This window comes from Delphinus delphis, chromosome 4 (assembly GCF_949987515.2).
Source record: "Delphinus delphis chromosome 4, mDelDel1.2, whole genome shotgun sequence".
Taxonomy (NCBI): Eukaryota; Metazoa; Chordata; class Mammalia; order Artiodactyla; family Delphinidae; genus Delphinus; species Delphinus delphis.
This window is the reverse complement of record NC_082686.1, coordinates 109,930,789-109,942,951: the sequence shown is the minus strand read 5'-3', so window position 1 is coordinate 109,942,951 and position 12,163 is coordinate 109,930,789. Positions and strand designations below refer to the sequence as shown.

Genomic DNA, 12,163 nt, shown 5'->3' with positions numbered 1-12,163 from the left:
CATTTTTATAGTATTCTCTAAATTGACAGTGAGAATTATAAAAGATTTTTGTTGAAAACTGACTCTGTCTTCAGAAAAACAGATATTATCTATGGATTTTTAGAGAAGAGAACATTAAAAGCATAATGCATATTTTGAATATTATTATAATCATGTATAACAGGTGCTTCCTAGGCCCAGCTAACTAGAGATGGGCCATTGAAGCGTGGATTTAATATCACAGTAATGGAAAATGCAGATTCTGACCTTCTTAGTCCCGTATCATATTCCCAGAAAATGAAGTGACTTGGATGCTTAAGATAGAAAAATTTTGCTAACTTTTATTAAGCCTCAATACGGCATGGCTGAAGGAAAATCCCCACTTGTAGGGAGAGATTTATGCCCCAATAAACAACTGGGTTTGTCTCCTCTTGATAACGACCTAGATGTCTGGAAGACATCAGAACATAACATAATGCTTTCAGCCCAAGGATCTGGAGTACTTTTGTTTCAACTTCCTTCATTTTTTCCAAATCTGCATTGGAAAAAAGCAGTGTTCCCACACTGCCATCCACTTTATGACCAGCCTCCACCACTCTACCCCACCCCCCTTTCCCAGCACCAGGTGGTTATAAACACTTCTTTCTATAGCCATTGGCACCACTGGCTGCTCTTACCTTGGTTATGGGTTTAGTCACTTCCCTGCTGTAGTTATTGCAGCAGTAGCTGCTTTATCCCTGTTGTGAGAGTGAGCTGCATGGTTTCTTCTCCTTAGAAGTGGTCAGCTACCACTGCCTGAGTCTGGGGAAGTGGACTTTGCAGGTAGATGAGTTGGCATCAGAATTCTTCAGTAAGCTGTGTCCCTGGGTCCTGAGTGATAAGCCTGTACATCTGTCCTGGTTAAGGAAGCCCTTTTCTTCTCCTGTCTTATTTGGGCTCCTGCTTCAGAACCAGCTTGCTTCTCATTGCCTTCTTACCCAGTAGTTATCTTGAGCTCCATGGCAGCTCTGGGTACCGGGAAGGATCCCCACATCCCTGCCTTGGAAACAAGTTCCTCCATTGATCTCCCGAAGGAGTGGGTGCATTTCCTTTCTACCGGCACCCACTGGCCTTCCCCAGCATTCTGTACTTGACTGTGCCCAGAGTGTTGGAATAGAGAGCCCCCATGGGAAACTGGAGTTGGGGGGGTTGGGGGGCTGGGGAGCAAAAGCAAGAGTGAGCCAGCAAGCAGGGAACTGATAAGAAAAAAAAGGGATGTTTTTATGATGATACATGCGAAATATTGTGGTCAGGAAATGTCACCTTCATATTATCAGAGTTAGGAATAAGCCCCATGCATGTACCTATCCTTTTAGCCTAATTAAATGATCAATTTTTAGTGCTGGCCTAATTTATAATTGTAATAATCATACTAAGACTACTTTATTTTTTTAAAGCAATTATTTTTTTGAATTTTATTTATTTTTTTATACAGCATGTTCTTATTAGTCATCCATTTTATACACACCAGTATATACATATCAATCCCAATCTCCCAATTCATCATACCACCACCACCACCCACCGCTGTTTTCCCCCCTTGGTGTCCATACGTTATTCTCTATATCTGTGTCTCTATTTCTGCCCTGCAAACCGGTTCATCTGTACCATTTTTCTACATTCCACATATATGCGTTAATATACGATACTTATTTTTCTCTTTCTCACTTACTTCACTCTGTATGACAGTCTCCAGATTCATCCACATCTCTACAAATGACCCAATTTCATTCCTTTTTATGGCTGAGTAATATTTCATTGCATATATGTACCACATCTTCTTTATCCATTCGTCTGTTGATGGGCATTTAGGTTGCTTCCATGACCTGGCTATTGTAAATACCACAGCAATGAACATTAGGATGCATGTGTCTTTTTGAATTATGGTTTTCTCCAGGTATATGCCCAGGAGTGGGATTGCTGGGTCATATGGTAGTTGTCTTTTTAGTTTTTTAAGGAACCTCCATACTGTTCTCCATAGTGGCTGTATCAATTTACATTCCCACTAACAGTACAAGAGGGTTCCCTTTTCTTCACACCCGCTCCAGAATTTGTTGTTTGTAGATTTTCTGATGATGCCCATTCTAACTGGTGTGAGGTGATACCTCATTGTAGTTTTGATTTGCGTTTCTCTAATAATTAGTGATGTTGAGCAGCTTTTCATGTGCTTCTTGGCCATCTGTATGTCCTCTTTGGAGAAATGTCTATTTAGGTCTTCTGCCCATTTTTTGATTGGGTTGTTTGTTTTTATAATATTGAGCTGCATGAGCTGTTTATATATTTTGGAGATTAATCCTTTGTCCATTGATTCATTTGCAAATATTTTCTCCCATTCTGATGTTTGTCTTTTCGTCTTGTTTGTAGTTTCCTTTGCTTTGCTAAAGCTTTTAAGTTTCATTAGGTTCCATTTGTTTATTTTTGTTTTTATTTCCATTACTCTAGGAGGTGGATCAAAAAAGATCTTGCTGTGATTTATGTCAAAGAATGTTCTTCCTATGTTTTCCCCTAAGAGTTTTATAGTGTCTGGTCTTACATTTAGGTCTCTAATCCATTTTGAGTTTATTTTTGTGTATGGTGTTAGGGAGTGTTCTAATTTCATTCTTTTACACGTAGCTGTCCAGTTTTCCCAGCACCACTTATTGAAGAGATGGTCTTTTCTCCATAGTATATTCTTGCCTCCTTTGTCATAGATTAGTTGACCATAGGTGTATGGGTTTATCTCTGGGCTTTCTATCCTATTCCATTGATCTATATTTCTGTTTTTGTGCAAGTACCATATTGTGTTCATTACTGTAGCTTTGTAGTATAGTATGAAGTCAGGGAGACTGATTCCTCAAGCTCTGTTTCTTTCCCTCAAGACTGCTTTGGCTATTTGGGGTCTTTTGTGTCTCCATACAAATTTTAAGATTTTTTGTTCTAGTTCTGTAAAAAATGCCATTGGTAATTTGATAGGGATTGCACTGAATCTGTAGATTGCTTTGGGTAGTATAGTCATTTTCACAATGTTGATTCTTCCAATCCAAGAACATGGTATATCTCTCCATGGTATATCTGATGGTATCATCTTTAATTTCTTTCACAAGTGTCTTATAGTTTTCTGCCTACAGGTCTTTTATCTCCCTAGGTAGGTTTATTCCTAGGTATTTTATTCTTTTTGTGCCAGTGGTAAATGGGAGTATTTCCTTAATTTCTCTTTCAGATTTTTCATCATTAGTGTATAGGAATGCAAGAGATTTCTGTGCATTAATTTTGTATCCTGCAACTTTACCAAATTCATTGATTAGCTCTAGTAGTTTTCTGGTGGCATCTTTAGAATTCGCTATGTATAGTATCATGTCATCTGCAAACAGTGACAGTTTAACTTCTTCTTTTGCAATTTGTATTCCTTTTATTTCTTTTTCTTCTCTGATTGCCATGGCTAGGACTTCCAAAACTATGTTGAATAATAGTGGTGAGAGTGAACATCCTTGTCTTGTTCCTGATCTTAGAGGAAATGCTTTCAGTTTCTCACCATTGATGTTTGCTGTCAGTTTCTCATATATGGCCTTTATTATGTTGAGATAGTTTCCCTCTATGCCCACTTTCTGGAGAGTTTTTATCATAAATGGGTGTTGAATTTTGTCAAAAGCTTTTACTGCATCTATTGAGATGATCATATGGTTTTTCTTCTTCTATTTGTTAATATGGTATATCACATTGATTGATTTGCATATATTGAAGAATCCTTGCAACCCTGGGATAAATCCCTCTTGATCATGGTGTATGTACCTTTTAATGTGTTGTTGGATTCTGTTTGCTAGTATTTTGTTGAGGATTTTTGCATCTATGTTCATCAGTGATACTGGCCTGTAGTTTTCTTTCTTGGTGGCATCTTTGTCTGGTTTTGGTATCAGGGTGATGGTGGCCTCATAGAATGAGTTCCTCCCTCTGCTATAGTTTGGAAGGGTTTGAGAAGGAAAGGTGTTAGCTCTTCTCTAAATGTTTGACAGAATTCACTGTGAAGCCATCTGGTCCTGGACTTTTGTTTGTTGGAAGATTTTTAATCACAGTTTCAATTTCATTACTTGTGATTGGTCTGTTCATATTTTCTGTTTCTTCCTGGTTCAGTCTTGGAAGGTTATACCTTTCTAAGAATTTGTCCATTTCTTCCAGGTTGTCCATTTTATTGGCATAGAGTTGCTTGTAGTAGTCTCTTAGGATGTAGTAGTCTCTTAGTATTTCTGCGGTGTCTGTTGTAACTTCTCCTTTTTCATTTCTAATTTTATTGTTTTGAGTCCTCTCTCTCTTTCTCTTGATGAGTCTGGCTAATGGTTTATCAATTTTGTTTATCTTCTCAAAGAACCAGCTTTTAGTTTTATTGATCTTTGCTATTGTTTTCTTTGTTTCTATTTCATTTATTTCTGCTCTGATCTTTATGATTTCTTTCCTTCAGCTAACTTTGTGTTTTGTTTGTTCTTCTTTCTCTAGTTCTTTTAGGTGTAAGGTTAGATTGTTTACTTGAGTTTTTTCTTGTTTTTTGAGGTAGGCTTCTATTGCTATAAACTTTCCTCTTAGAACTGCTTTTGCTCCATCCCTTAGGTTTTGGATCGTCATGTTTTCATTGTCATTTGTCTCTAGGTACTTTTTGATTTCCTCTTAGATTTCCTCAGTGGTCTCCTAGTTATTTAGTAATGTATTGTTTAGCCTCCATGTGTTTGTGCTTTTTACGTTTTTCTCCCTGTAATTGATTTCTAATCTCATAGTGTTGTGGTCAGAAAAGATGCTTGATATGATTCCAATTTTCTTAAATTTACTGAGGCTTTATTTGTGACCCAAGATGTGATCTATCCTGGAGAATGTTCCGTGTGCACTTGAGAAGAAATTGTAATCTGCTTTTTTGGATGGAATGTTCTATAAATATCAATTAAATCTATCTGGACTGTTGTGTCATTTAAAGCTTGTGTTTCCTTATTAATTTTCTGTTTGGATGATCTGTCCATTGGTGTAAGTGAGGTGCTAAAGTCCCCCACTATTATTGTGTTACTGTCAATTTCCTCTTTTAGAGCTGTTTGCAGTTGCCTTATGTATTGAGGTGCATATATATTTATAATTGTTATATCTTCTTGGACTGATCCCTTAATCATTATGTAGTGTCCTTCCTTGTCTCTTGTAACATTCTTTATTTTAAAGTCTATTTTATCTGATATGAGTATTGTTACTCCAGCTTTCTTTTGATTTCCATTTGCATGGAATATCTTTTTCCATCCCCTCACTTTCAGTCTGTATGTGTCCCTAGGTCTGAAGTGGGTCTCTTGTAGACAGCATATATATGGGTCTTGTTTTTGTATCCATTCAGCAAGCCTGTGTCTTTTGGTTGGAGCATTTAATCTATTCACGTATAAGGAAATTATCGATATGTATGTTCGTATTACCATTTTCTTAAATTGTTTTGGGTTTGTTTTTGTAGGTCCTTTTCTTCTCTTGTGTGTCCCACTTAGAGAAGTTCCCTTAGCATTTGTTGTAGAGCTGGTTTGGTGGTGCAGAATTCTCTTAGCTTTTGCTTGTCTGTAAAGCTTTTGATTTCTCCATCGAATCTGGATGAGATCCTTGCCTGTTAGAATAATCTTGGTTGTAGGTTCTTCCCTTTCATCACTTTAAGTATATCATGCCACTCCCTTCTGTCTTGTAGTAGAGTTTCTGCTGAGAAATCAGCTGTTAACCTTATGGGAGTTCCCTTGTATGTTATTTGTCACATTTCCCTTGCTGCTTTCAGTAATTTTTCTTTGTCTTTAATTTTTGCCAATTTGATTACTATATGTCTCAGTGTGTTTCTCCTTGGGTTTATCCTGTATGGGACTCACTGCACTTCCTGGACTTGTGTGGCTATTTCCTTTCCCATGTTAGGGAAGTTTTCGACTATAATCTCTTCAAATATTTTCTCTGGTCCTTTCTCTCTCTCTTCTCCTTCTGGGATCCCTATAATGCGAATGTTGTTGCATTTAATGTTGTCTCAGATGTCTCTTAGGCTGTCTTCATTTCTTTTCATCCTCTTTTCTTTATTCTGTTCCACAGCAGTGAATTCCTCCATTCTGTCTTCCAGGTCACTTATCGGTTCTTCTGTCTGAGTTATTCTGCTATCGATTCCTTCTAGTGTATTTTTCATTTCAGTTATTGTGTTGTTCATCTCTCTTTGTTTGTTCATTAATTTTTCTAGATCTTTGTTAAACATTTCTTGCACCTTCTCAATCGTCGCCTCCATTCTTTTTCCGAGGTCCTGGATCATCTTCACTATCATTATTCTGAATTCTTTTTCTGGAGGGTTTCCTATCTCCACTTCATTTAGTTGTTTTTCTGGGGTTTTATCTTGTTCCTTCATCTGGTACATAGCCCTCTGCCTTTTCATCTTGTCTACCTTTCTGCGAATGCGGTTTTTGTTCTACAGGCTGCAGGATTGTAGTTCTTCTCGCTTCTGCTGTCTGCCCTCTGGTGGATGAGGCTATCTAAGAGGGTTGTGCAAGTTTCCTGATTGGAGGAACTGGTGATGGGTAGAGCTGGGTGTTTCTCTGGTGGGCAGAGCTCAGTAAAACTTTAATCCAGTTGTCTGCTGATGGGTGGGACTGGGTTCCCTCCTGATTGGTTGTTTGGCCTGAGGCGACCCAACACTGGAGCCTACCCGGGCTCTTTGGTGGGGCTAATGGCAGACTCTGGGGGGACTCACGCCAAAGAATACTTCCCAGAACTTCTGTTGCCAGTGTCCTTGTCCTCACGGTGACACGCAGCCACCCCCCACCTCTGCAGGAGACCCTCTAGCACTATCAGGCTGGTCCAGTTTCCTATGGGGTCACAGCTCCTTCCCCTCGGTCCCAATGAGCACACTACTTTGTGTGTGCCCTTCAAGAGTGGAGTCTCTGTTTCCCCTGGTCCTGTCGAAGTCCTGCAGTCAAATCCCACTAGCCTTCAAAGTCTGATTCTCTAAGAGTTCCTCCTCCCGTTGCCATACCCCCAGATTGGGAAGCCTGACGTGGGGCTTAGAACCTTCACTCCAGTGGGTGGACTTCTGTGGTATAAGTGTTCTCCAGTTTGTGAGTCACCCACCCCACAGTTATGGGATTTGATTTTATCATGATTGCGCCCCTCCTACCATCTCATTGTGGCTTCCCCTTTGTCTTTGGATATGGGGTATCTTTTTTGGTGAGTTCCAGTGTCTTCCTGTCAATGATTGTTCAGCAGTTAGTCGTGATTCTGGTGTTCTTGTAAGAGGGAGTGATAGCACGTCCTTCTACTCTGCCATCTTGAACCAATCTCTCACACTAAGACTACTTTTAAGGAAAATACTAAGGAAATTATTATCCTCTGGGTTATTTGTTGATACTGTTTTAAAATTAATTTCTAACCTTAATGTTAGTTCACAAGTAATTATTAAATTTTCTGTATTTCTGATTTTTAATTATCTATCGTCCTATTTAGATTGATAGAGAATTTAAAGTCCAGAAAACTTTGTTTTCAATTGGATTCCCCGTTCCCAAACCTTTATTGTACTGCAGTGATGCTTGTGTCATTGGAACAGAATTTTATGTGATGGAACATGTACAGGTAAATTAACACTTAATTGTACTTTTTGTTGCTTTTATTTTTAATTGTGATATTAGATATTAGATGGTAATAAGTGATAGTATATTAGTCTACATTGTAGGTAGTTTGCTTTGGAAGGGCTTAAACTTTTTTCTTTTTCTTAAAACAACAGAAATTTATTCTCTCAGTTCTGGAGGCTAGAAGTTTGAAATCAAGGTGTCAGCAAGATTGGTTCTCTATGGAAGTTTTGTTTTGTTTTTGTTTTTTAAATTTTTTAATTGAGATATAGTTGATGCACAATATTATTTAATTTTTTAATTGAGATATAGTTGATGCACAATATTATATAATTATATAATTGAGATTTTTTAATTGAGATATAGTTGATGCACAATATTATATAAGTTACAGGTGTATTACATAGTGATTCAGAATTTTTACAGTTATTATAAAATACTGGCTCTATTCCCTGTGTTGTATTAAACTTTCATTTTATTTTGAGCACACACAGTTTGAGCGGGTTGAAGTAAACTAGGAACAAATTTAGTAATTAGGGCGTATTGGCTTAGTCTTCCTCTAGGTGTCAGTAAAGAGCTATATGTAATGGCAATAACTAAACCGTCCAAATAGTAGGGGAAAAAACTACTCCAAATAGGACATCAATCCATTAAAAATAAATCCAAATTGTTTTAAGGGTTTTTTTTCGGTAAGATGTTACTTGAGATTAGTTTTTGTCCTTTAAGTTCATCTTGGTGTATCCTTGTATTTTCCCTTTGGCATGTACACTCTTATGTTAAACATGTTTCACAAATGACAGTTCTTCTAGCGCATTCTGCAAAGAATTGGTTTTGGTTGTAAGACTGTATCCTGATCTTTTTTGTAGGCAACAGGGGATGATGACACAGCAAATAATTGGTATGAAAAGATTTATTTTGTTTTATATTATCTGTTGTAATTGCTTCCATAGGGCCGAATCTTTCGTGATTTCACAATTCCTGAAGTTAGCCCAGCAGAACGCTCAGCCATATATGTGGCCATGATAGAAACCTTGGCTCAGTTACATTCCTTGAATATACAGTCACTGCAGCTGGAAGAATATGGTAGAGGTGCTGGGTACTGCAAAAGACAGGTAATGCATCCAAACAAAGTGCTCCTTTTCTCAAGTTGTTGGAAATAATATTAGTTAAAATAAAAACCTATTATTTTATACTTTTCTGAAACTTGGCTATAACTTTTAATATCAGCCATCAGATTGACTTGTTTTAAACATAAAATAATTTTGTATTTTTAGATCAGATTTTGTTCAGCAAAAGCTTCTATAACAGCATGTACATAAATGCAGATTTAAAGCTGTTTCTATCTCTTCACTTAATTTACCAATATATTTTCTATACAATTTTCCCTTTTTAAATTAGTTTAACAGATATTTATTAAGCATGAATGTATGTTTAATATGTGCTGAATACCGTGTTAAATATCAGGAAAATAGAAATAAGTTCTTCCCCTAAAGGAACTTATGGTCATTTTTGAGACATCTATACCTGAATCTCATTTACATGAGACTTGAAAATGGTATGAAAGAGTATGTAATCTGGCAGTAAATTGTTTGGTACTCATCATGAAAACTGTTCCATTCAGACGATAGATATCAGTATGCCCTTGCTTAGGTTGGGGAAAGCTTCCTGGGAAAGATATGTCTTGTACTGTGTATTTAAGGAAGGATAAAATCTAGAGCAATAGGGAAGAGATGGTGAGCATTTCAAATGAAAGAAACAGCAAGACCAGATATGTATGGGGCTGTTTCCCTTTGTATGTCTTTTTGAGGGGGCAGAAGGGAGAGAAACGGGAACTAAGGTTTAGGGAATACTCATTACGTGCCAGCTCCCATGCTAGGTGAGTTGTTAGACCTAGTGTTTTTTAATCTTTGTAACAACCCTAATACATAGGTATTACTACCCCCATTTTGCAGATGAGGAAACTGAGGCTTGCAGGTATTAAGTAATATACAAATAAGTGGCTTAGACATAATTTCAACCCAACTCCCTGAGATTCCAAAGATGAATATCTTTACTGTACTAAATTGAACAGAGATACCTTAGAAAGTGGGGAGAGAGATATAAGTAGATAAATAATATTATTTCAGTTGATGGAGGACTTTGACAATAGGTTGTCTTATTTGCATTCAATTCTAAGAACAATTAAAAAAATCTTTGCATTTTTCATATCTGTAATATATTTTTGAAGATTCTTTAGAAAATTCTATGGGTAATAAGAAAGGGGATTAAAATGAAAAATAAAGATCTCCTTTCTTTTTCTAGTCCCTATATTACATTTTTCAGGGATTACTTGTTTCTTGTGACCCTTCCAGAAATTTTCTTTGTCTATTTTTTTGGTATGTACGTATGTGTGTTTGTGTGTGTTCTTTTTTTTTTTCTCCTTCCACAAAATATTTGCTGAATAAAGACTAGAACCCACGTCTCTTGATTCCTAGGCCAGTATTTTTTTTCCTGATAAAAGTCTAGGTAAGTAAAATGAAAATAGATGGAAGAGAAACTTAAATGTTGAAGTTTTCAGGCTGATATGAGTGGTTTAGGCTAATATGAGTATCACGGCATTTGTCCTGAGCATTTAACACTAAAACAAAATTTGATATAATTGAATTTTGTTTTAATTTTAGAATTGCTGAATCTTACATTCCACTTTCAGCTCTGTCATTTTTTTAATTTGTATATCTTTAGGTATCAACCTGGACAAAGCAATATCAAGCTGCAGCTCATCAGGACATCCCTGCCATGAACCAACTATCTGACTGGCTAATGAAAAACTTGCCAGATAATGACAATGAAGAAAATTTGATTCATGGAGATTTCAAACTAGATAACATAGTTTTCCACCCTAAAGAGGTATTGGAAGCCCTGTTTATAAAAAATTGAGTATGTCTGATTTGGGATACACGTACTAAGTAGATGTTCCCCCAGAGCACTGAAGGAGCCCACCCCATCCCCATTCCTCCCCTATATTCAAAACTAACATTACCACTCATAACTTTTAGAAATAAGTCCTGCAGATATTCTGGCATAGGTATCTGCCCACCTATAAAAGGCTGGGGTCTAATCACCTGATTTACTACTTTAAAAGGATTTGGGAATTTACATGCATGTTGCTGTTTTCTTCAAAGAAATTTTTCAGCTACTAAATATATTTAGCCTATCCACGTTCTTGCTCTTTCTTCTGGTTCATTTTCATTTTTTTCCCTATCTGATAAAGAATTTTTTATTTGATTATTATAAGCTCAGAGAGGACAGAATTCCAAAAGACTCTTTTGAGGCTTCAAAAGAATTTGTATGAGATTAATGTAACCTTGCCCTGTGTAAATGTACACAGTGTAATCTTTATAAAGAGTACAAACAAATCAGAGCTATAACCCTCCTCCACTGAGCATAGTGAGGCCTAGGATTGGAGGAGTGTGGTGGGAATGAAGAAAGTACTTCAGTTCTCCTCTCTTTACCTGTATGCCTTTGGACAAGACATTTATTTGGCCCTTAGTATTCTGATATTGATGTGAATGATTTACAGTTCCCTGAATCTTCCTTCTCAGGAGAAAATTTTCTGGGTTCATTAGTTTTCTCAGAATGCTAAGATGTTTTAGGGCAGGAAGAGCTGTTCTAAATTCATGTGCTAAGCTTCTGAGTTTCATGTTCTTTTCACACAGGAAGAGGACAGGAGGAAAATAACATTATATATTGCATTGCTGTCATAATTCAAAGTACTACTATATCAATTGAAAGTTCAAATGTAGTATAAAGACATACGAGCACATGCACCATCAAGACAGAAAATTTTTCATAGAAAAGTCAGTTTGGGTATTTAAATTATGTATATGTAATTATATGTATGTGTGCGTATGTAACTTTTTGTTAATGGCATGGATGAATTCTGAATTATAACTTAAATATAGAATAGGAAAATTAAATATTGCTAATTTATAACCTGGAAAAATTAGAAAAGCATATACCTTAAAACAGCAGGATCTGGTCTATATTTTATCTATTTCTTTGGTTCATTAATATTTTTGGAGCCTATCTTTGAATAAGTCAGCGTTCTTTATGTTTTCTATCAATATAACTACAGTACTTTTACATTCATTACTTAAGCAAGGAAGGAAAAATTCAGACCTAAATCTCCTTAGTTATGTGTTGTCTACCAAAATGTTTAAATATGCTGAAATTAAATATTAAATATGCTGAAAGTAATGGCAGGTAAGTTCCAAATAGTTATTCCCTTTTTATATTTAATCTCATGTTAGAAAAACGTTTCTTATAGGATTAAAGTTGCCAAACAGGAATCATCTAACTTAAGTTCTGTGGAGGCAATGCTAATTTGTTACATATATCATTATCTTTTATGTTTTAGGGTTATATAGTAGCTAGTAAAATGTCTTCTACTTTATACCCAGTAATCCCATAATTATTAGTTAAATCAAAGTTAATCAATTTCTGTCTCATATAAATATGTGTAGCTAATTTTTTATGGAAGTAACATACAGTTGACAAAGTACAAGTCAACTGGCATTTATTTATTACCAACTATGTGC

At 36.3% G+C, this 12,163-nt stretch overlaps 1 protein-coding gene across 4 annotated transcripts in view; it reads left to right on the top strand.

The window, feature by feature from the left end:
• The window catches only part of ACAD11 (acyl-CoA dehydrogenase family member 11), a 97,264-nt gene that overhangs the window by 7,594 nt on the left and 77,507 nt on the right, over positions 1-12,163 (top strand). For all 4 annotated transcript variants that reach the window (XM_060011274.1, XM_060011271.1, XM_060011272.1 and 1 more), the window contains 3 exons: positions 7,465-7,590; positions 8,537-8,698; positions 10,308-10,472. In XM_060011274.1, the coding sequence (XP_059867257.1) occupies positions 7,576-7,590; positions 8,537-8,698; positions 10,308-10,472 (342 nt within the window). In that variant the 5' untranslated portion in view covers positions 7,465-7,575. The remainder of the gene's footprint in view (positions 1-7,464; positions 7,591-8,536; positions 8,699-10,307; positions 10,473-12,163) is intronic.